This window comes from Tiliqua scincoides, chromosome 12, assembly GCF_035046505.1.
Source record: "Tiliqua scincoides isolate rTilSci1 chromosome 12, rTilSci1.hap2, whole genome shotgun sequence".
NCBI classification, from domain to species: Eukaryota; Metazoa; Chordata; class Lepidosauria; order Squamata; family Scincidae; genus Tiliqua; species Tiliqua scincoides.
In genome coordinates this window covers 7,145,305-7,170,442 of record NC_089832.1, presented here as the reverse complement: position 1 = coordinate 7,170,442, position 25,138 = coordinate 7,145,305, and the positions used below count along the sequence as shown (strand labels likewise).

The following is a 25,138-nucleotide window of genomic DNA, read 5'->3' as shown; positions in this document are numbered from 1 at the left end:
CTGAGCAGGCATCCATAGCACTGATGCTGTTGTTAATGTGTACCCCTCCTTCCCTGCACAGAAACTCAGAGCCTATGCATGCCTACTCAGAAGTAAGTCCCTTATAGTCAATGGAGTTTACTCCCAGGAAAGTGTGCATAGGATTGCAGCTTCACACTCCAATCCTATGCATGGCTACTCACAAGTAAGTTCCATTATAGTCAATGGGGTTTACTCCCAGGAAAGTGTGGCTTGGATTACAGCCTGAGAGCCCAAGCCCATACCTGTCTACTCAGAAGTAAGTCCCATTATAGTCAATGGGGTTTACTCTCAGGAAAGTGTGGCGAGGATTGCAGCCTCAAGAAGCAAACCCTACTATATTTAGTGGGGCTTGCACCCTGGTTAAGTGTTGCACAGGCTTGAATTCAGTGGGCTGTACACACACTTTCCTGGGAGTAAGTTCCATTGCACGTAGTGGGACTTACTTCTGAGCAGGCCTGCATGTGCTTTGTGCCCTAAGCAGGCACCCATAGCACCGGTGCTGCTGTACATGTGCCCCCTCCCTTCCCCTGCACAGAAATTCCAGGGGCAGCTTAGAGCCAAAGTGCCTCATCTTTCCGGCCCTCCCTCGCAGCTTCCCGCAAGGGCACCGGAGCCGTGAACCGTAAAGCCAACCTGAGCGAGGAGGAGGAGGAGGTGGCGGTGAGGCCGGCTGCGATTGGCTGGCGCGGAGGGGCCCCGCCCCTCATTCCTCCCCGAGGCCCCGCCCACCGCCCATATGACTTGGGTTCCGCGGCTGGGCCTGCCGTGCTCGCTCGAGGCTCTTTCGCTGTGGTGAGGGAGCGCTGAGCTCGGCAGCTCTGGTGCCCTCTCCCCGCCCCGGCAGCATGGAGAGCCGCTGCTCCCTCCTGGGCCCGCTCTGCTGCGCCTCCCTCCTGCTGCTCCTCCTGCTGCTCGAAGGCTCTGGTGAGTGGCGGGCCAGGGGCCCTGCCTGGGTGGCTGGAGCCCGCTGGGCCTCTGCACGGCGCCTGCCTTCCTGCTGGGTGCCCACTTGAGTTGGGTGGGGGGCTTGGGGTGAGCCCCCCAATGCTGGGCAGTAGAGAGGTGCGTGTCTTGGAGCCTGTGAGCTGAGAACCCCTCCCCAGTTGAGGGGAGGCTGCCTCTTGTGCCTCTGCACGAGCATGTGGCTTCTTGCTGGGTGCCCACTTGAGTTGGGTGGGGGGCTTGGGGTGAGCCCCCCAATGCTGGGCAGTAGAGAGGTGCGTGTCTTGGAGCCTGTGAGCTGAGAACCCCTCCCCAGTTGAGGGGAGGCTGCCTCTTGTGCCTCTGCACGAGCATGTGGCTTCCTGCTGGGTGCCCACTTGAGTTGGGTGGGGGGCTTGGGGTGAGCCCCCCAATACTGGGCAGTAGAGAGGTGCGTGTCTTGGAGCCTGTGAGCTGAGAACCCCTCCCCAGTTGAGGGGAGGCTGCCTCTTGTGCCTCTGTATGAGCATGTGGCTTCCTGCTGGGTGCCCACTTGAGTTGAGTGGGGGTTTGGAGTGAGCCCACCAATGTTGGGCAGTAGAGAGGTGTGTGTCTTGGATCCTGTGAGCTGAGAACTGCTCCCCAGTTGATGGGAGGCTGCCTCTTGTGCCTCTGCACGAGCATGTGACTTCCTGCTGGGTGCCCACTCAAGTTGAGTGGAGGTTTGGGTGAACCCCCCTGTGCTGGGCAGTAGAGGGCTGTGTGTCTTGGAGCCTGTGAGCTGAGAATCCCCCTCCTCAGTTCACTGGCAGCTGCCTGTGGTGCCTCAGTGTGAGTGTGTGGCTTTCTCATGGGTGTCTAGTAAAATTGGATGTTGGTAGAGCTGAGTGCTGGGTGAGGTGCATTTGGTTAAGTCTACCCCACATGGGACAGTAGAGGGGTCTGTCTCAGGAGCCTGTCAGCTGAGATCTGAGCACTCCTTTCCTTCAAAATGTGAAAGGCTTCTGTGGGGAACCCCCTCCTCTGCTTAATGGTGATTTCCTGCTGTACCTCTGCATGAGTGTGTGGCTTCCCACTGTGTGTCCACTAAAATGAGGTGTTGGAGGAGTATTGGATGGGCTCACCCAAATCTACCCCGCACAGTGCAAGACAGCGGAGGGATGTATGCCTTGGGAGCCTACAAGATGAGAACTCCTTTCCTTCAAAGTATGAAAGGCTTTTGTGGGAACCCTTTGTATTCCCTGTTCATAGGCTACGCCTGTTGTGCCTGCGTGGTCTACTAATGGGTGACCACTAAACTGAGAGTGTTGGAACAGACAAAAGTAAAATGTCTTTGCCTGGCATGGAATTAGTCTGTAGAACTCCTTGCTGCTGGATGTGGGGGTGGCATCCGGCCTAGATACCCTATCCAAGGGGATTGACACTTTTCTAGAAAAGTCTATCACAACTTACCAGCTGTGTTGGGCATGTGCAACCTATTTTAGAAATATTCTACCTCAGAATGTCAGGTGCAAGGCAGTGGCAACAGGATGCAGGTCTCTTGTTTGCTCCCTGAGGCATCTGGTGGGCCACTGTGAGATACAGAAAGCTGGTCTAGATGGTCTTTGCTTACAAGGTGCATAGCATTTTCTAACCTTGGAAGAGGGTGCCTGTTGCATCTCTGATCTGGCCTTACCCTCCAATCTGTCCTCTTGGCGTGGGCTGTTCTGCTCCTCTGCAGTTAATGGGACTGTTCTGTTCTGCAAAAAAAAGGTGCAGCATAACTGTCTTTGCAAGATGCTGCCTGTTAATGCATGAGTTGCATATGCTAATACATGTGTCACTAGTCTACTTGTGTGGGCCTCTGTGCCTTGGTTGTGTGTTGTGGAGTTGCTTGCTGGGCAGAGGCACAACTGGGCAGAGGCAAAGGAGTGTGGCTATTGCATCTCTGGGCTGGCTTGCTCCCATTTGGAAGACTGCTCAGGTAAGAGGCACATGCAGAAACATCTACGTGGGGATTAACCTGTACTTTGTACCTAAAGTTGTCTTTTAGGATCAGCAGTGCCTTCAGTTTTCCTTCAAAAGGTGAACTTTACCCCCCCCCCCGGGGGGGTGATGGTGGTAAAGGTCCATCTCTGGAGTAGGATATCCTGTTCAGAACTTTACCTTCTATCCTGCTTGGCCCAGTGACACTGTTGTAGGCGAAGGCATGTCTTAATTGTTTACAAAACTGCCTTCTGCAAGGAGTCAAGATGACATTCAAGGAGTAAAATAGCAGGAAAACTGCCTCTAAAAGCACTTGAGGCATAAAGGCCTTAGCCCTGAGTACACTTGGGAATTACATTGAGTAATTGGAACCTGCTTATGCGTAGACACTCTTATGTTACTGAAAGACATCAAAAATCGTAGCAGGTTAATTTCTGGTCATTAAAATGAAAATACTTAAACACTGTGTTAAACTGTGCCCCAAATAGGCTCAAACTCAATGTGACTGAGAGTTGGTGTGTGTGTCTACAGTTTTGAACTGGCTGGGCTAGCATTCTGCTTATAGGCTGCTTCCAGAGCGCACATTTAGTTCACGTTCCCTCCTGCTTCTTCCCAAGGCTTGCTGCCACTGCAGACGTTAATACATTAAACCTGGTGCAAGTCTGCAGTACTGATCACCCTCACAAGAGAATAACCCCATCAGACTTGGTGGATCTTAATCCTGAGTAAATGTGCAGAGGATCCTGCTATCAACTAGTTCTCCCCCGTTTGCTTGTTGTGTCATGTGGTGGTATAGGTTTGTAGCCACATGATGGCTCTGTTAGGGTATTGCCTTCTCCACATACAGCTAATGGGGAGAGAACATGATGGCTGACCACATCCCCTACAGTGCTGGCATCCATGGGTTCATTGCTTGTCCATACAGGGCAGCACTGAATATGGGGTCTGTTCCCATGTGTCTCTGAACATCACTGAATGCCTGGCACATGTCTCCCCCTGTTAGCTATATTTGGAGGGGGAAGATATCTAGAAAGGACTCACCTTCCAAAAAAATATGTATAGGTTGTTGCTAGAAGTGCCCACAAATAGCTTGCTGTTACTGATTTTTATAGAACTCCAGTGTGCAACTACAGCTGAGATAGGTGGAGTGGCAATCTAAATTTTTCACCTTGTCTGAGTCCCATTGTCTAGCTTGAGTCCCATTGTCTAGCTAGACCCATTGTCTAGCTAGAATCTGATCAGATAAGTAAAGTGTGACCACTGTTGCAATAGCTTCCCTCACCCCTTTGTAAAGTGTTTGCAGGGGCACCTTCTGATTCTGTTAATGTCTGCAAAGATCATAGCTAGAGGTGTTGGAAAATGGTGCTGGTGGTTTTGCTCAAAAGTAAATCCAGTAAGATTTAAACCGTAAACCTATCTTGCTGGGAACAAACACCTCTAATCATAGCTCTGGCAACATGGGAGGTGGTTGGACATTCCCTGTAAAGCACAGTTGGGTGGACTTCTGCAAAATGTGGGGTCTGTGTCTTAATTCTCACTTAGAAACAGGGGAAGATCTTAATTCTCACTTAGAATCTTAATTCACTTAGATCTTAATTCTCACTTAGAAACAGGGGAAGATCTTTTTGTAACTGGTATGGTGGTTATTAATGAACTCCCCTTTACAAGGAGAGTAGTTCACAAAGTGGTTTACATAGTAAAATCAATCAATACTTTGCACATATGCTATATTCACAGTGCAGCCATATACAGATTTACTTGAATATCAAGTCCTGTTTTGTGTGGAACTTGGGGAAGTGCATAGAGTTCATATTGTCTAAAAAAACAAAGCTAATCCCCCACCTTTGGGCTACTCAGACTTGCATCATTTCTGCAGTGTGGAAGGGTGAGCAAGTTGAAATGATGAAAAATCCCCACTCATGTCTGTGGCAATATTGTACCCCAGCCAACATTCTTTCCTAGGAAAGAAATGGTTAATGTTTGCTGCACAATTGCCCCCAAAGAAAAGTGAGTCAGCAAGAATTATAATGACAATGTCATTAAAGGACATTTTTGTCAGCCACAAACTTTTGATCTTTTTGCCAAAAACATAGTTCTGGAATAAGCAGTTGACCTTGACTTTTTGAAGGGAAGCTGTAACTTAGCTTTGTGTTGATGCTGTTATATGGGCAGGTCGCCATGCAGCTATTTTTGAGTGTCTAGTACACTTATGACATATATGACCCAAGGCAGGAGCTCCTCAGTAGGAAGGGACCTTTGCTCAGAGTGGAGTGCATCATGTGTGCCAGGTTTGGTCATGGCACCCCAAAAAGATCTTGCACAATAGGTCTAGGCTAGGTTTGGCAAGCCAGGACAGATCGGCCTGGACTTGATGGAACTGTGTTTGAAGGTGTGTAAGGCATCATACAGCTTGTAAACCTGAGGTGGAGAGGTGGTTCTCCCTCCCTTCCCCCTTAAAGAATGCAACTTGAATGTGTCTTGAGGGTTAACTTGCAAAAGTTAACCTCAAAACATCCTCCAGGTCTTGGCACAGGTGTGGCTGAGCTTCAAAACCTCTTCTGTAATATGGCCATGTCTTTGACAGAGCAAAGTTGTCACTGTGTTCAGGGTTCTACAAAAGATGTGAAACGATTACAAAGGCTTGACTCATAGCACAATTGCAGTAGTTTATCAGTATTGGGTATTTTTTCCATTCTGCAAGATGTGTTACTCTTGATGTGGGTTTTTATTTTTCAAACAATAGTGAAAGTCAGTTTTGTTTCTTCTTAGCTCTTACTGAAAAGGCCAGAACCTGCAGCTTGGAAGAAACATCTGTGTGTGGAGTTGATGGTGTAACTCTTTCATGGCCAAGTGACCTCTTTTTTCAGACAGCTGAAATGCAAGTCACTTGTGTAGGTTCTTAAGATCACAGAACGCCAGTCTCCAGCCAAAAAGCAAACAGGTCAACCATTCTCAACACATCTTTCCTTGGCGTGGAAGGAGTCCATAGTCCATGCCAAAGTCAAACTTATAAATGGTAACCTTGTGGAGGGAGAATACACCTGGTTATCTACCTGGCAGAGTGTTCTCTTCCAGAACAGACTTGATAACAGTGAGGTGAGCTGGAAAAACTTGCCTGGGATCAACCAGCTGCATCAGATGCTTGTGTAAACAGTTCCCTCCCACTCAGGATAAAACTTCAAATGTAGAACTACTTATTGTGTTTCAATCCAGACGCAAATCTCGCTCTTCCCACAAGGGAACTTTTGCAAACTATCCCTAGGCACAAACCTACAATTACAGTTTCAGCTGTTGTGAGAATTAACTGAGTGCATGGGTCTTAATTTTGATCTTCTGAAGGCGGTTGATGGAGGAAGCATTCCTTCCCAAAATGCTGAGTGCCTTAAGCTCATAAACATGTCTGATGAGATGTTCAGCTCAGTGAATGATGGGAACCAATTTAAAACCAGCCTTGTAGCCAGGAGTCTAGAATCAACTTCTTGTGGGAGTGTATCTAGGATGGTATCCCAGTGCCTAAGTTAACAAAACATAAGAGCCCTGCTGGATCAGGTCAAAGGCCCATCTTGTCCAACTTCCCATATCTCACGGTGGCCTACCAGATGCCTCAAGGAGCCCAAAAAACAAGATACCTACATCCTGGTGCCACTCCTTGCATTTGGTATTCAGACACTACTTCTAAAACCAGAAGGTTGCACATACCCATCATGGCTTGTAGCCTGTGGTGGACTTTTCTTCCAGAAATCTATCCAATCCCCTTTGAAAGGGCATCTAGGCTATATGCCATCCCCAAATCCACAAAGTTCCACAGATTGTAGTCTGGTTAAAGAAATATTTTCTTTTGTCTGTTCTAACTCTCACAATAATTTTAGTGGCTGTCCTTGTGTTTTTGTGTTAGATATATAGTGGCAAGGCTGTTGTCTACAGTGCCTTGCAAAGCATGAGGCACAATGAAGAAAAGGTAGGAGGGATAGAGACAGGGTGAACGGGCATATGCAGTAGCTAAAGTACATGTAATGAGCCTGATTACAGAAGGAACTAAGATGTGGTAGCCTGGTAGCCAAGGTTTGCATGAAAAATTAGCTTTACTATTCTAGTATCTAAACTTAGTTTCAGTGACCTGTAGAGCCTCAAAGCGCTTATTCTTGAATAGGGCTGTCAAACAGCCATTTGCTTTGAACTGAGCAACTAAATATGCAGCAGTGTTTTGTTCAAAGTTCACTTAAAATTGGTAGCACCCAGTATTCTGCTGCTGTGTAGGAGGCAAAGCCTCCGTAATAGGGACAGGTGAAGGACGGGGATGCTGTCCTTTGAGTTCCTAGAATAGCCTCCCTGCAGGCAGACACACCATTATCAATACTTAAGCTCCTTTCTCCCAAAATGAGATGGGCTAAATAGTCTTTTTTTTATTCTTCCCCCTTTTCTCTACCCAGGAGACCTTGGCACAGTTGCTTGCTATTCTGTGCAAGCCAAGATGGTGGGAAATGGCAGTGGGCAAAAACAATGTGGAAAGGCCATCAGAAGGAGAAGCGGTGAAAAAGTCCTTGCAACATTTTGCCCCTTAAATGCTTGCTTTTGACCCCTCCTCCTTCTAATCTTTGCCTTGTGTGTACAGACCTGCAAAAGATCACATCATGAGACTAAATAGGAGATGAAGCAACAAGGGACCAATGGAAATTGTTCAAGTGGGAGATGTTATGGGCACATTTCTGTCTGTTATGTGGGTGCCAAATCCCTCTGACAGCCCTAGAGCATCAACTGAAACATATTTAGGGGGGCTTATTAGGAAGGTCAGTCACAATGGACAAAGTTCCAAGGCAGCTTGCTCACCAGTATTGATTTAATTCTGTGTGCACTTGCTCTAGAGGCAGGCTGGTATTATAGAGCACATTTGCCATCCAAGCAAGGGCTGCAGTGAGTCTGGACTGTTCTGGCTGGTAACTGAGTGATTAGAACATGAACCTGAAGCATGTGATCCAGAATCCTTTGCAATGCACATGAATGTATTTTGGCAGATAAGCCAGTGGGGAATAGGTTCCCTGGAAGTGGAGAGCTTGGAGAAACCACTGAATAATCTGTGCCACGGTGTTGTAAATGGCGCCCCTGTCTTCTGGTGAGCCACCTGGCCCTAGTGTACTATATCCTGTGTCTGAGGCTCCTTCTACAAAGCACTGTAGTTGAATGAATGAGTAAATGCAAGCAGGGATGTGATGCAATGAGCCAACTGTAACTGACCCTTTTTCTTCCTCTAAAAGTTGTGTTGCAACCCGCTTATAAGCAAATGGTATTCTAGTTGTTTTCCAGACCTATGCAGTTGATGTAGAGGTGAAAGACGAAGACAACATTACCTGTCTCATTGCAAAATGGAAGATGAACTTCTCCGTGCCGTATGAATCCAGAACAAATGAATACGTAAGTATGTGTATTTTGATGTCTAGAGTCTGAGAATCTGATTATCAACCTTGGGGAGTAACTTAAAATACTATGTATTTGGAACAGTCCTTGAGAGAGAGAGAGAGAGAGAGAGAGAGAGAGAAGGTTAAAGTAAAACCCCTAGTGAAGTGGCTATAGTTTAGTGGTAGAGCAGGCACTTGGCATCCACTTGGTGCAGGTGGTGGCGTGACTCGGAAGATAGCCTCATGTGTCTGCTTAAAAATGCTACCCCTTCCAGAAGGTAGCCATGCTAGTCTACTGAAGCAAAAGGTCTTGTAGCATCTGAACTGACCAGTTTGCTTCCATTCCACCATGAATTTATGTGGGTAGAAGATCACTTCATTTGATGCACAGACTGTAGTCCACAAAAGTTTAATTAGAATGTTAAGGTTCTACTTGCTGATTAGTAATGATGAAGTGGCTTTATGCTCTGGAAAACACAATGTTTGTGATCCCTCTTGAAATAGAATTTTAAATTTGGAAGGGACCTTTGAAGGCCATCTATTCCAGCCTGTTGCTTAGAGGAGGTAATTCTATAGCAGGGGCCAGCAACCAGTTTTAAAAGGGCCAGATGTTTGGAAGTGATGTCATCACCAAACTTCCAAGTTGTCAAGCACCTGGAAATAGCCTGTATAGAACTCTGCTTTGGAGGCTTTGCCTCTTGCCCAGCTTGGCCACATGCCAGACAGGGAATGGTGGAATAATTTTATTCCATTAGATTCTATTATTCACCTCATCTAGTGGCTGAATGCAGTATAGTGTCTATATGATTATATGATGTCTATATATGTATTTTGGGGCAACAATTGAGGAGGAAGAAACCTAGAAGTGGGATTTTAAAATTATCTTAACCCCCAGAAGCTTGGGGCTAGTGCAGTTTAACAGTGCAAAGGTAGGAAATAGGATTTTGGTATTTTTTTCCTTGTTAAAAGGCATTTAAAGGTGGACCCTGGGATCAGTGGTGAGTCAAATTGTTGGATACTGAGGTCCCACCTATACAGTTTTCAGTAACTTCTGTTTCCAAAAACTTTCAGAAAGATGCCTCTTTCACGTTGCCCAGTGATTTAACATATCATGGCAGCACGTGTGGTAACAAAACCTATGGCCCGGTATTAGCCATACAGTTTGGGGAAGGCAATTCCTGGACAATCACCTTTGAAAAAACAGAGAACTCCTATCAAGGAAACATTGCCTTCATCTACAATACGGATGATGCGAACTTATTTCCAGATGCTAAAAGGAAAGGTAAGAAATTAGATGCCTGATGGTTCTGCCCCACTGGCATCTATTGGCCTTTTAGTTGCTTGTTAAGGTTGAGCAGAGTCCAGTGTTCAGATGTTTTAACAAAACCCTAAAAGTAACCCTTGGAACAAGCCTCAACTCTGTTCGCATGAATGAATGCAAACACTAGTGTGTTTTTCTAGTTTAAAGGAAAGACCATGGCAGGAGCTGGGTCCTTGGTAGGTCTATGGAAACTTGGCGGCCTTCAGTCAGTTGTAGTGGTTGAGGCTTGACTGGCTGCAATAAAACTCAGCCAGAAACCCAATTAAGCCTTGACTTGTGATGGCAAGGCAAGTTTCTGCAGACTGGATTCCGTTCCTATTGGCCAATGCCTCTGTCTAAACCTCAGTTTGTTTAGACAAGCACCTGTACAAGAAGTACCAGCATTTAAGTTACTTCTTTACTGTTATGCTTTCTCAGCAGGCTGCTTTGTAGCTCAGGCTTGCCAGAGAGCTGCCTCCTAACAATGATCCCCACAGAACTTTGTAACAGACAGTGACAACCTAGCTGCTTTCCAGGCACACAATGTCTATGTAACTTTACAAAGTTGTACGGATGGGTCTGCTCTTGTGGGGCTTGTAGATGCAATGGGTGCAGGAGTCAAATGGCATTGTACAGCCTTAAAGCACAGTAATAGTTTGGAATGGGAAAGATGAAGGTGAATGGAATGGGAAAGATGAAGGTGAATGGATAAGGAGAGGAGTTGCAGCTCAGTGCACCTAGTCTGTAGGTGCAAGGCTGCAGTTCTTGGTTTCTAGCATCTACAGGTAGGCCTGAGAGATCTCCTCTGCCCAGAAATCCAAGAGCTGCCATTGGTGCAGACAATGACTTTTGTAGTCAGGCATTGGGCCAACTAGAACAGTGGTTCCCAAACTGTGTGTTGCGACTTAATTTTTGGTGGGTTCTGTAAGGGTGATGGAAACATCAGATAATTGTCTCATGCCCTGAAGTTATTCAAAAATTAGATAGCTGCTAAATGCCCTGCAAGGAGCTGAGCACCTGCACTTTGCAAGCATGTGTAAATATAGGGAGATAAATGTTTGAGGGTCTTTTTCTGATTATTATTACTTGTAAGTAAATAAAACATTTAATTTTAGATTTCCTTTTTTAAAGTCTGGTAAATGTAGGAAGGTCCGATACTGTGTCATTTTAAAAAGTGGGTCCTGGTGCTGAGAAGTTTGGGAACCAGTGATCTACCTAGAAGACAGCTTCACATTTTGAAAAGCCATTTGTAAAAGTGGGTCTTTTGAAGAGGGGAAAAGCAGCCTCTTAATGTTGTCTTAGGACAACAGGGGAGCCTGGGTGGAGTCGCTGAAGAGAACAGTGATGTTTGCTGCAGGGACTTGGGCTGTTAATTTTGTAACTGGCATTTCCTCACTGAAGAAATGCTTCTCTTGATTGAATTAGTGTTGTGGATGAACTGGAAGAAAGAGTTGAGATAAACGGATCTTCATTCTTGTTTAACCCTTTTCTGCCCAGCCCACATGTGTACACATTTGATTCCTGTTGCTTATATGCAATGTTGGGCAGTAATGGCTTAAAATTAGATTTGTGCAAAGCTGCCTTTGACTGCCTTCTGAAACACTGCAAGGACAAAGCTGAGAATGACTTCTCTGTCCCTGAAATCCAGGAGGATTTTCTGCTTGGCTTTTTTTGCTAAGTGGCCACTGGGAATTAACACAGCATTTGTTCTCTTTACAGGGCCAGTTACTGCCTTTGTGAGCTACCCAGATCATTCAATACCATTAAACACAACCTTCAGTTGTCAGAGCGTAACCTCTGTTGAAGGAGACAATGTTGTACAAACCTTCTGGAATGTCACACTGCAAGCATATGTGGAGAACGGCGCCTTGAGTGAAATAAGTAAGTGGTGGTGAAATTATGAGATCAGCAGAAGGGGACACTGGTGGGTGGGGCATACTGGCCAGGATTGAACTGCAACTTGGGACTTTAATGAGTTTGAGACTTGCCCCTGTAGTGCAGTAGCTTGAACACCAAGCCTATCTTGGAATGTGGCCATAAGACAGCAATTCTTCCAGGTTGCATCAGGGTGATGCATATGAAGGACTCTCCGTGCTCGGTTTGCATGTCTATTCTGTGCAAGCATCTTCTCTAGAAGAAGTGCTCAGAGTTGCCAATCACTGTGCCCTGATCTGGCCTGCATGCATTGGAAAGGACAGCTAGAGAGAGAGAGAGAGATAGCTAGAGGCTATTCTTGAGAGGCTAGAAAACTGACTTGGATGCTGTTAAACACCTACCTGTCTTGCTTCTTCCAGCAGCTGTATGTTGCTCCTCTAGCAATCTTTAGTCTTAACTGCAGTAGTTGTTTGACAAACAGGTGTTTGTCCTTGGCACCACTTGCTGATTAGGCCTTTATCAGGTGAATGTCAATTGCCTCAATTCTGTGCACTTGGAAATGAGAAACAGAAGACTTTGCTAGACATGGTGCTAAAGCAGCTTTGTTTCTGGTAGTAGAAGGTGCTAGTCTCTGATTCCTCTGGCACAAAAAAAGATATAACCGAACATCATTATCTTGCCAAACATCACCTTGCTTTGAGGAAAAGGCTACAGCCATGTTTCTCAACGTTATCCTCTGCCATACCACTTCCACCTATCCGAAGTACCACTGAAAGTAACTGGTGATAACAACATTGCCAGTTATTTCTGGGTTGGGAGGGCAGACGTGACAAACACCAGTAAGTCTTGGAGTGGATGGGGGGCTTTATCAAGCATTAAAGGATGCTTTGGGGGCTCCTACCACTTCTTGTTTTGTGTTCCTTGTCTTGCTGCCAGGCAGCAGGTGTCGAGGAGTCCCATGAGTACCACCAGACACCACTGATGGTACCCATACCACTGGGTGAGAAACACTGGGTGAGAAACACTGGGCTGCATTTGGAGGATTGATCAATGGGATATGATTGAGATGTTTAAAATGATGGTGCATGCTTAAGCATGGATAGAAATGCTTTTCTCCACCTCTCGAGCACTAGAATGGGGGCATCAATGGAACAGAATGGTCAGGGAGACTTAACAGTGAACCATAAGAGGTGACACTTCACATGGTACGTAATGGTCCATGGTGATGGCTGCTAGCTTTAAGAGCATTAGACCAGGTGTGTCAAACATAAAGCCCACAAGCTCTTCATCTGGCGCTCAGGCTCTCCCAGCACCACCACAGCTGCTGAGCTGTCAGTGCTGAAAGGGCAGCCTGCATGATGATGGGGCTCTTCTATATCTTGAAAATATTACCAAGATTTCCATGTTCTTCTTCTACCATTTGCAGCCAAGTTCCTAAGTAAAGTGCTTCTTTCTAGTCATGATGACCTGCTTTATGACGCCACTTCTGGCTCTCAGCAGGCATCGTGAAAGCTGTTTGGCCTGCTGTGTGGAACAAATTTGACACTCTTGGATTAGATTAAAAGCCATTTCTGCCCGACAGGGATCAGATGTGCACACCTGTGGGCTGGGCAGAAATGGGTTAATGGAAGAAAAGTGTCACTGATAGTGATGAGGATGAAATACTGCCTCCAGGTTCAGCAGCAGTCTGAGTATCGGCTGCAAGGGAGCAGAGGCAGGAGGGAGCATCTCCCTACCTCTCCTGGGCTCCCCACATGGGTTGCTGGGCTCAGCTGGCCTTTTGGTCTGTTCTGCATAGGAGTGTTGCCTTCTGAGCATGTGTTTCTTAGTTTCACAGTGCCATGATGATAAAATTGGTGCTGCTGCTACAACCACTGCTGCTACCACCACCACCACCAAAACCGCTGCCACCATTGTTGTGGTTGTTGCCGCTACCACCCCCACCACCGCCACGACAACTACCATGGCCAAGACTTCTGTAAACACTACAGCTGCCATTGGCAATACTACTACTGTTGCTACGACTGCCAGCACTACAAGTGCTGTCACCAGTGCCACAGTGAGCACAACCAGTGAAATGGTGACCACAACCAATGTGACCACCGCAGCTCCCCACCCTCTGCCCACTGTGGCACCAGGGGAGAAGCCCACCACAGGAAACTACTCTGTTAAAAGGAACGGGACCACCTGCCTTCTGGCAAACATGGGCCTGCAACTCAACATCTCTCAAAACACGGAGGTGCGTATACCCTCTGCCCTTAACCTGTTGGCATGCATGCTGGGGTTCAAAGGGATATTGGGGGGAGGCCATTCTCTCTTTCTCTCCCCCCCCCGTTGCTGCTGATCTTGAATATGCTTGCCAGAGTGGAGTGGCATTGTGGGGTGGACACAATGGAAATCAGCCTTGTGGGTCTTGCTGTACAACTTTCTCCTCCACAGCAGCAGTTACTTCCTCTTGCCTGTAGAGGGAGTCCACACTTCTGTGAGACCTCATAGTGGTTCCTGAGATTGGCTGCTTTGGAGTCCTGCAGTCTCATTTTGTGGCATTTCATTTTGAAATTGGTGAATGCAGGACCTATGAGAGGGGGGTGAAGGGGGTAATTTGTACCTGGGCCAGAAAGTTCCTGGGATATTACATTTTCCTATCTCACCTGAACTCGCTGTTGTTCATGATGCTGGGGGCATAACCATGGGCATGGAGTGGCAATTGCTGCTATAAGGCATCCATACCTGGCCCAAGAATGTATCCATGACCCACCTTAACACAGTATCAAATCAGGGAGGAAACCGGCCTGCTGCAGTTGCTCTTTGGTCTGTGGATCCACTTACCATGAAGCCCAAATATGAAGATGCTAATTTTCTGCAATGGATTTTCTATATTTCAAAGACTTAGGAGTGTTTGGTTTTCATATTACTTTATCTAGCTGCCAGTGCTGCATGGTCAGATAGACCTGGGCTCCACAGCAAGAAGCCTGGTAGACCTGTGCTCTAAAGACTATTCTGGCTGACAGCACCTTCCCCTGCCTCATTTTGTCCCCTGCTCTGCCTGCCCCCATTGCCCCCTCCCCCTTTGGGAAGGGGCCCAGAAGAAACTTTGTACCCCCTGCTAAAACTCCTCTCAGAGGCCCTGGGTGAATGTTGTAGTGCAGAGGCATTGCAAATCATGCATCAGAAGCAGAGTTGCAATCCCAAAGAACATTAACCAGAATGCTGGTTTTAGTCTTGTGGAAACTCATGCTGTTAATATTATATACTACTCTTCATCAGTATCGTTTACCAAAACAAATTGGTAAACTGTGTAAAGCAGTGGCTTCTAAACTTCTTAGCATTGGGCTCCACCTATAAGTTTCACTTCACCAGCCTCTGGGTATAACTGTGATTGGGCAGTAGTGCTCCACTCCCCAGGTAGCAGGTTGTTTAACCCTTGATGCACCGTCTAATCATCCTTTTTGACAAGTTCATGAACCACCCAAAATTGGGCAGTGACCCACTGATGGGTCCCAGGCCCACAGCTTGAGAACCATTTCATTTTCTGAAAAGGGAAGACTGGCAGGAAGTGCCACCCAGTTGAATTATTGCAAGCCAGAGGGTGCTGACCAACCAAGGCTAGTTCTGCAGCTAGCCAGATTGGATCTTGTGTTAGCTGACAGCTCTTCAGAGTTGCGTTGGGCATTGATGAAACTTGCCAGGGAACAGTCCAGTAACAGTATTGAAATGCCTGGTGCTCTTCATCTGCAGGGTCGACTGATCATGAACATCAATCCGAGCACCACTGTGGTCAGTGGTAGCTGTGGTAATAAAACAGCTGTGCTCCAACTGAATGATGCCAATACCACAATGATTGCCTTCATTTTTGCTGTTGTAAGTAACTTGGGGGGATGTGGTCACAGCTCTGCCCACTTTCACATGAATTGCACAATTGCCATTTGTGTACTGCCTTCTAGTGCAGAGCTCTTGCTGTAATCCTTGGCTGTCAGGGTAAATGGTAATTCAAGCTGTGGCTCAGATGGAGTAACTTGACAAAGACCATCTAGTGAGTTTGTGGCAAAGGTGGGATTTGAACAGGGAGACCCTGGTTCAGCTACTGCACTGCCCAGCTCTCCTTGTAGTACTGCTGTATGGCTAGACTTTTCTACAAGAGCATTGTGACAACTACACAGTGGGGAGAGGTAGGGACAAATCTGGTTGCCCCTTAGCAAACACAGGGAGCACACATTCAGGGTTTTCATTTAAATGCCTGTTGTAGCACATCACATGTGATGAGACAGCTTAATGGCTAGATTTTGCTACACTTCTTCACTTGGTTAAACCAATGGCAAGAATGTTGCTTGAAAGAGCACAAATCTTCTGCACTTGCAAACAGGGATTTGCTACAGCTACAAAACTTCCTTAGCATAAATCCAGTGGCAGCTTTATAGATCTTAAACCAGAACCCTAACCAAGTTCAGACACCTAACTAGAAAGCAGTGTTTCTGTCTTGTGTGTAACTCTTGATTGTATGTATTTTTTTAAACAGACTAATGAAAATTCTGGAAAATTCTATCTAAAGGAGGTGAACATCACTGTGATGGATCCTTTTCACAGTAAGATTAGTCTGAAGCCTAGATGTGTTAGCTCTATTTTTAGCTTGTCTTAACTGAAGTTCCTCCTGCATGTCTAGTGCCAGGTGGCACAACCAAAATTTGCCCCTTTTTCTAGGCCTGCATCTGGCATGTTGTAAGCTTTGAAAGTTGATTAACTGAAGGCATAACTTGTAAGAGGCTGCAGTTAATGCTTCTGGAAAGGGGTGCTTAAACTGCATTCAACCACCTTCATCTGTTTCTCTCCAGAGACACAAGTGCATGCCGACAATAGCAGCCTGGACAACTGGAAGGCCTTCATGGGCAGTTCATACATGTGTCAGCGTCAGCAGACTCTCAGACTGAGTCAGTTGTTCTCCATAAACACTTTTGATGTGTGGGTTCAGCCGTTCCTTGTGAAAGAGAATGCCTTCGCTACAGGTAAACATTGGAAGGGATCAGACAGTTCCCTGGTTTCTTGACCTAAAGTGATCCAAACCAGTAACCATGTTACGCTGCAGTAATGAAGACTGCTCGGTAGTTTAATACAGCTGAGCTGAAATGGCTTGAGTTCCAGTTCTGAAAGAAGATGCCCAGAATACAAGTGATGGCAGTAAAAACTGGTTCCCAGGGGTATATCTGCTGCCCTTGAAGGACTTGGGGACCCATGAGTGTAGTCTTCTTCCAACTGTAGCACACCCCTGTTGGGAGGGAGTTCTTGCCCTATAGTCACTTGGCAGACCCAGCTCCCTTTTTTGCAGGGACTTCACAGGGTTAACTTCTGCAGGTTTGTAATTGACTACTCTTCCTGTGATAAGTCAGGGAACTGTGTGCTTGAAAGTAGCTTTAGCCAGCCTTAAATGAAAACTTGCTCTATATATAAAATAGTGGGAACTGCGCTGTATCAGCTGTCAACGTGGTGGATTGAGCCCAAATTGGAAAGCTTGTTGGGTTGCATAAGGAGGGATATGTGAGTATTGGTGGGGCCCCAAAACATAGTAGTGGTTAATGGACTTGCAGGAAGCTTTTGCAAGTTTCATTTAACTTTTAATTGAGCTGGTCCTAGCATTTGGCTTGCTGGTGGCTGGAATATTCTAGTGAGTCTCAAGATGAACTAGGCTCTCCAGGGGGGTGCTGTCTGTTGCAACCAGGAGGTTCTAATGGAACTGCAGTGTCCACTAGTAAAGTGTTGCCTCCACTTGACATACTGCTTGATCTGGGTTGCCAAACTCATGATCACTGTGTCTGAGGGCGGGGGTGGGAGCAGTCATCATTCAGACCAGTGCTTACCATTCTGCCCACAAGCAGCCCACCTGATCTCTGCAGGATGATGCTCTGGGCAGTCACGTCTGTAGCCCACTGCTATGCACCTGTATTTCTGGGCAGATGTGACTGCGCGGGGGGTTCCTCTGCAGAGATTGGGTGGGCTGCTTGTGAGCAATATGGTAAGTGCTGCTCATGATAGGGAGGGCTGCAGCATTATACCGGGTCTGGCCTGCAGGCTGTAGTTTGACACACTGATCTGGTGTCATGGCATAATTTCAATCTCTGAAAGTTTCAATTCCATAATTGATCAGCTTGGAGTGTTCCAGGTCTCTTGTCAGAATGAGGTAGGACTTCTAGGTTTGCAGTGAAGGGGGTGTAATTGAGGAAATTGGAACTCTACAACTCCTCCTACAGTAGGAGCAGGGATGATGGCAACAGAAGGGCTCAGGTGTTCCCTTTGAAATGCTTTTCAAAAGACCTTAGTGGGGAGGGGGGAAAGCATTGGGTAGGAACCATATGTATGTATTCTAGATCAGCAGTTCTCAATCTTATTGGTGCTCCAACCTACCTATCCATGGTGGGTCATGTCACTCCTGGTGGTACTGGGGAGGCCTCTTTTCAGGTTGTGCCGGACCGATGACCCAACACTACTGGGCTCCACATGCCTCAGATTGGCCTGCAGAAGCCTCCAAAATCAGTTTATGGAGGCGAACTGGAAGTTGTCTCTGAAAATCAGAAGTGGCTTTCGGAAGCTTCTTCAGGCCCTTGTGAGGCTGGTAGACTGGGTCACTCACCCGGCATGACTCAGAAGTAGCCTCCAGGAACACCCAATGCCTCTAGAATGTTTCCTGTTTGGATGCAAGGGTGGGCAGGGGGGCTGAGCCCACTACTCATCTTGCATGGGCTTGCAACCCAACTGGTCGTGAATCCGTTTGGGAAAGACTAATCTAGGCCATATTTTCCCCAAGGTCTGCTTGAGATAGCGTGCAGCTCGTGTTGCAACAAGGCCACAGTCCTAGGCAAACATCCCTGGAGTTAAGTCCTGTTGAACACTGCTGAGTAAACATGCCTAGGCTATCACTCTTAATGCCACTTTATATTTGGGAGATTTATGTGTTAGACCTCTGTTAAAACCATTGCAGCCTGCTCTAGGGGTATGGGATGAAATGACTGTAAAAGTTCAGAAAGTTCCGGAGGAGGAATAAGAATGTTCTAATGAAGATGTGTTAAAGTTGGGGGTGTCTGGTGGCTGGGAGGGGTCCTGACCAGTTTTCTGTCTTGCTGAGCACTGCTTGCCATCCAGTTGTTGCAGAGAGGCAAAGCCTCTTGCATTGCTCTTAGCCAATGTCTTCTCTTGTTGCCAACTCTCTTGCCTACAGCCGACGAGTGTTTGCTGGATGACGATGCCATCATAATCCCCATTGCAGTAGGCGCCGCTCTTGGGGTCTTGATTGTCCTGATAGTGACCGCGTACATAATTGGCCGGAGGAAAAGCCAAGTCGGATATCAGACCTTGTAAAATGGCGCACAATGAGTTTTTTGTACTCGGAGGCTGTGATGTAAAAGCAAGCTCCCACCTGGAAGCTGGCCACCTAAAAATTGGCCTGAGTGTGGAGATGACCCCACCCACCCCAAAAGAATCATGATCAAGAACACCTCTTCGGAACATAAGGACTTTGTAAAAATGCTATTGGGGACTAGCGAAAACTAGCCAAATCTTGGGAGAATATTTTTATATGTAATCTTTGTGTGGGGAAACATACCTGTACAGCAGGCAAGAGTCTGGGGGGGGGGAAGGGAATTTACTGTATTTTGACCCAAGTTAGGGTATTGAGGCAATCTGGAGTTCAGGATATGCAAGGCAACAAACATTGTTTACGACTGAGGGTAAACTGGCTGCCTTGGCAACCAGTCTTCTAGAATTCCAGAAGTCCTGCCAGGGAACCCTCCAGCTGCTTATGGGCATCTTTCCAGCCTATAGCCTTGAGCAGCTAATCTCTCAGCAGGTGCAGCACAAACAGGCCTGATAATTACAGGCAAGTGTGTACTGACAAGCAGATTCATTGCAATAGTACTTAAAACTGGCAAACCTTAATTACCTGTCTTGGCTACCTGGTGAGAGGCTGTAGCACCTTTTTGTATGGAGGGGAATGTCATGACTTGCCATTCATGACAGATGTGGAACTTCTAACAGAAGTGGATGTGGAACATCCAGTACCTTCTTGGATGGTTTTTTTGAAAGGGAATAAGACATTACTAATAAGTGCCCTTAACTTACGTAGCAACTGTTTAAAAGCTTTGGGGCAAAGCCAACATGGGGAGCTGTGACATGACATTTGCTGAACAAAATGAACTTAGAATTGCCATAGGGGAAAGGAGTTGAGGTAATTGGGTCTACAGTGCCACATTTTAAAAGTGGTGGTTGCAGGGTGGCTGGTGGGGAAGAGCTGCTTAAGGATAAGCTCCCACCGCCCAGTTTGTGGCCATAGAGCTTTATAGTGCTGCTGTGTGAGTTTCCTGTGTGAGTGTGTTGGAGTTAAGCATCACAAGCAGACGGTGAGGTGTAACCTGTGAGGAATTGTCTACTAAAACACCATCTGTTCAGAGAGTTGGTATGAATGGACCTTGTTAAGACCTAACTTAAATTCATGTTTCCAAAATACTTTTGAGTTAAAACTTGATATGCAGAGTAGAGTTGCACTAGCACACTTAACGAATAACTCCAATCTCTGCTTCTGATGCTGCTTAAAGTTTTTATACACATGCCTAGATCAGCAGGGATGAGATGCTGTTTAAATTGAAGCTTAAATTCACTCTGACTTCTCACACACCTCCCTTTTGTGACTTACTTACAAAAGAATGAAGAGAGCAAATTGAAATGGTCTTCCCTTAACTGCCTCTCTACTTTCACTTCTCCAAAAAATGTAACTGGCATGTAGCTTTAAAAAAAATCTAGGAATCCTTCTTGTTGTCCTGGTCATCTGATTGTGTATGTGTTGACATGTGCCAGCTTAACTGTAATTGTCATAGCAGTTTTGTCTCTTGAACATTTGTCTTGGTGGAAACTGAGCAAGCTATAGCTGCTTTAAGTGTCCACAAAATTGTTGAAAGTCCTCAGGAAGACACAGCCATGTGTATGCCTTCATTCTGAAGGTGTAGAAATTCTTCTGCCAGCACCTGGGCATCCTTCCATTCTTAGCTGCTGTGCAGGTTTTAAGCTGACTCATGCAAACACCTGAACTCTAATGTCTGCTTTAACCTGTTTGAAACCTCTGTCTTTCTACATTGTATTTCTACATAGACTTGATTGTCTGTCTGCACAAAATGCTTTAATAAAGACTCTTCTGTTCCTAAGGAAGCTTGGCCCCACTACTTAATTGGAAATGCTTTTCCCAGAAACATTCCCCTTAAAGAAGGAGATTCTGCACAATTCCAAAGCAATACTTTTCAAACTTATTCCTTTGGCTCAGTGTTGATCTTTGATTCCCCAATGGACCACTTAACCCACCATGCAATTAATCTGTGGAATTCCTTGCCACAGCATGCAGTAAAGGCACCTGGTCTGGATGCCTTCCAAAAGGGATTGGACAGATTATAGAGGAAAAGTCCATTACGTGCTATGATGGGAATTTGCAACCTTCTGGCTTTAGAGATAGGCCATATCTGAATGGCAGATGCAAGGGAGTACAGGAGCCAGGTATTTTGTGTGGCTCCCTGCAGCATCAGATGGGCTGCTGTGAGATATGGAAAGCTGGGCTAGGTGGGCCTTTAGCCTGATCCAGCAGGGCTCTTACCTTATGGTCAAGCACAATAAGGAAAGCTCTGGTATCTCATGCCAAAGGCCTTTTTAGTCTAACATCCTGTGACTCTCAGTGGCCCATCAGCAGCTGGTTCTGGGAAGCCCACAAGCAGAAAGACATGCTCCTCTCCCACCACTGCTTCTTTGCAGCTGGTATTCAGAGCTACCCTGCAGCTGAACTGGGAAATAGTGCACAGCCATCCTTCCTCGTACATGGAAGTTCACTCTCCCTTTAAAAACCATCAACTTAAACTGGAGACAGATTCCACAGCCCTCTTGCTGTGCCATCTCTTTATATCTAAATCTCCTGCTGTGTAATAAGAAGAGAGAACTCATGGGTGGCTACAGAATGCATCTGTCTCCCATAGAAGCTCTGCCTACAAGAGGATTGCAGGGTATCTTCTAGTAATTGTACTGCTTACAAGTTGTAACTGGTTTCTCATCTTGCTGGCACCCAGCATCAGTGGTGGATAGTTAACAGTATTTTCATCCCACCTTTTTCCCCAAAGCAGCTTACCAAAAAGCAGATGCAAAACTGCAGGAAACATAAAAGCACAATTACAAAAAAGCAAATTGCAAACTAAAACCCATAAAATAAAGACACTCTTAAAACCAATAAACACTATTGCAGTAAAACAAGAGCCACACCCAGCACCTTAAAGAGAATCAAGTCTGTAAAAGCAAGATGTCATTAAAAATGTCAAGAACTCAGAATGCCTGTCTAAACAAAATTGTCTTTGGGCCTTGCTGGAAAGTTACCACGGAGAGGACAGCTCTTAAACCAAGAGGGAGGGAGTTCCGCAGGATAAGCTATCCCTTTGCAAATGTGTGCGTGCCTCCAATTGTCTCACCAGCTTTGCATTCAGAAGATCTCAGATCCTGGTACCCATTCTTGTGTAGGGCTGGGAAAGACCCTTAACTGAAACCATGAAGGGGCCACTGCTGGTCAGTGAAGACCTCAATGGAACAAGAGATCTTGACTTGTTTTAAGGCACCAACCTGTGTTGTGATATCCCATTACAACTGTTGTCCATTTGTCTTCCATTGAAATTGAGAACTCAACCTTCCAGCATCTGAGGGTTTGAGCAAGCATTGGAAACAGATTTGCAGGTCTGCGTGTCCATGAGGAAACTTTCCACCAAAGAGTTCAGTCTGTCTGCTTTCCAAGGAGTCTCCTGTCCAGGCAGCTTGTATATTGGCTTTTAGAGAAGCAGCATGTCTTCATACTCTTTCTGGCTTTGCCTCTGTTGCAACGAGTAAATGATGCCCATCAGTGGTGGGCCTCTTCCACCATGTTCTGCAGGAGGATAAATAATGGCTTGCACACATTCAGATAAAAGCAAAGGCCCCAAGGGCCTTTGGAGGCTGTTATTTCCTTTTCCATTGAGAAGGCTGCCCTTGCAGGGACTGGTCTGTAGTCTTGTTGGCAGGTAAGTTTATTTGCCACCTCTGACAAAACAGTGTGCTGGGCTAGATGGACCCTTCAGTGGATCCAACAGGGCTCTATACATTACTGTATCCAGGGTAGCCTCCACACTTACGACCCTAGAGGGGGAGGGATCAGGGTGATTTATCTGTGGTAGGGAACTCAAATGCTTAACGTTCCTCTTACCCTCTCTCCATCTAGCTGAAGATTGTCATGTGGCTGTGGACAACTACTTTGTGCCCATTTTTGTGGGAATGGCCTTGGCAGGATTAGTGGTCCTGGTTCTCATGGCGTATTTTGTTGGCCGCAAAAATCGGCATTACACAGGCTACGAGCAGTTCTGAAACCTTGGACTGAAACCTTCACTTGCAACCCATCGCAAAGTAACGGAAGAGTTGTCTTGTTTTTGCACACACCTTTAAAAAGAGCTGGTGTCCCGTAATGGCTGAGACTGTGCTGAAAATTGTGCTCTCCAGTTTGAATCTTGCCTCTGCCACAGACTCTAGGTGGCCTCGGGCAAGTTGCTCCCTCCTAGCCTCAGTTTTTTTGCACCTGCAGTATAACTGTGTGCTCGCCTTACAGGGTTGTTGTAAGGATTTGTGTGAAATAAGCTAACAGACGTGGCATGAAGTGCTGGTTCAAAGGGAAAAGGTCGTTGCATGCTGGATTTGCAGCTCATTAGAAGTTTGTAGAGATTTATTTTGAATTGTAGAAGGCAAACTTCAGCCAAGCACACTTGATCACTATAATGCCAAAATTCTGTGATGGTATGGGCTACTTCAGATGTTTTCTGTAACCAAAAAGCAGAACTGATATGGCTTCCTGCACCTGATTTGCAAATTTGATCCCAGTCTGATGAGCACCTGCTCCTGTCTTCCACTCAACTCTTCCTCTTTCATTCATAAAGTTAACCATGACTCTTGATTTGCATGTGCACTAAAATGGGGAAGATAACCTGCACATGCTTGATCTCAGAAGCTAAGCAGAGTCAGGCCTGGTTAGTACTTGGATGGGAGACCGCCTGGGAATACCAGGTGCTGTAGGCTTATACCATAGTCTTTCGAGACTGAAGGTTGCCATCCAACCAATGCGTACCATGCTTTCTTTGTTATCCAGACGCTGCCACTATGCTTTGAAGTGAGTTTGCAAACTCTGGCTATGACGCCACAACGTGTGTTAATCGTGGTTTGTGCAGGTGTAATGTCAAACTGGAAAAGGGAGGGAGAAGGAGATCACTCGTCCTCTCTGGCAAACCACATTTTGCAGTCAGCCTGTGACCTATTCTATATACACTGATATAAAAAGAGGGAGGCCAGTCCCTATCATACTTGAAAGCTCAAGTGTGAATTTGATGCATGTCATTGTAAACTGAGTTTTTGGAGACTCTTCATGGACTAGGTGGGCATTAGGCTCATTCACACAGTTGAGAACATGGGATCCATGTTCCATTCACCCCTTCCAATGGAAAGGGTACCTGTATCATAAACATACCCCCTGATTTTACGAGGTAAAGATTTACAAATTATTGAGCATCCATGCCATGCACATGGAAGCTGGGGCAATCTTTACTGCCCCACTGTGTGCCTTGAGTTTATCCAGTTTTGAGTGTTTTGGCTAAACCATTAACAATATTTTTGTGACAACCCTGAACATCTGGGCATTATGCCGATAGGACAGAGCAGCACTGTCTTAACTTTTGTCCGCATCTATCTTCTGTATGCCTTGCTGTGAGTTGCCTCAACAGGTGGCAGGGGTGGCCAACCTGAAGCATGCCATGTGCCACTTTTAATGCATGGAATCTTTGAATGTGCCACTCCTTCTGCCTCTGGTGGATTCCAGCTACATATGGCTTGGCCAGGACACCTCAAGTGGTAGAAGGGGTAGGAATGGACACTGCTTGCCTCTGGCAGCAGCCAGACCTGCTACCCCCGCTGTGACAAAGTGTCAGCAACCTGGGCAAAGCCTCCATGCCCAACTGCATGGTACTGCTCTGTGCAAAGGCCGCTGCCAAACCAGGGCTAGTGCAGAGCGGTTGGCTGCCAACGGACCATGCCAATGCCAGGCTGGGAATTAGCACCACAGCATGACTTGCATACAGGTGACTCTCAGCTGTGGCCTGCGCTAGCCCCAACTTGGCAATGGTCTTTGCAATGAGCCAGTCCATGCAGTTGGGCACAGAGGCTTCACGCAGGTAGCTGATGGAATCTTTGGTGCAGCAGTTATTTGGCGCACCGGGACAAGGTGGAATGGAATGAAGCGCAGCAGGTCTGGCTTTCGCTGCCGGCAAACAACATTGGATCTCCTGCATGTGCCCACTTGGACAGTGGCAGCCATGCTGTTGGTTGGCCACCCCCGATGTATGCAGTCATTGCTTATGTGACATGGTCTCTGCTCTTGTACACTTTTGGTTATCAAGCTGCCCTATACAAGAAGGATAGCAAATTGGAACATAACTTTTTGGTTAGAGGTTAAAATGAACTTTTTACATAATGGTTTCCAAAAAAGAGAGAGAGAGAACTTAGTTCTATAAAAGTGCCTTAGACATTGTTGCTGTAACCAAACAGTGTTTTGGTGTGATACACAATTAAAAAAATAAACAGTAGGACGTTAAAA

General features: G+C 46.3%; 1 protein-coding gene across 2 annotated transcripts; it reads left to right on the top strand.

The window, feature by feature from the left end:
* The first annotated feature begins 758 nt into the window (after positions 1-758).
* LAMP2 (lysosomal associated membrane protein 2) lies at positions 759-25,138 on the top strand. Of its 2 annotated transcripts, none has more exons than XM_066639958.1 (9): positions 759-945; positions 8,198-8,316; positions 9,372-9,582; positions 11,320-11,481; positions 13,305-13,714; positions 15,214-15,336; positions 15,992-16,058; positions 16,305-16,475; positions 22,727-25,138. In XM_066639958.1, the coding sequence occupies exons 1-9, from the start codon at positions 867-869 to the stop codon at positions 22,867-22,869; spliced, it is 1,485 nt and encodes a 494-aa protein (XP_066496055.1). In that variant the 5' UTR covers positions 759-866; the 3' UTR covers positions 22,870-25,138. The 2 variants fall into 2 exon arrangements, with proteins under 2 accessions (XP_066496055.1, XP_066496056.1); XM_066639959.1 differs by lacking the exon at positions 22,727-25,138 and adding an exon at positions 18,680-20,658.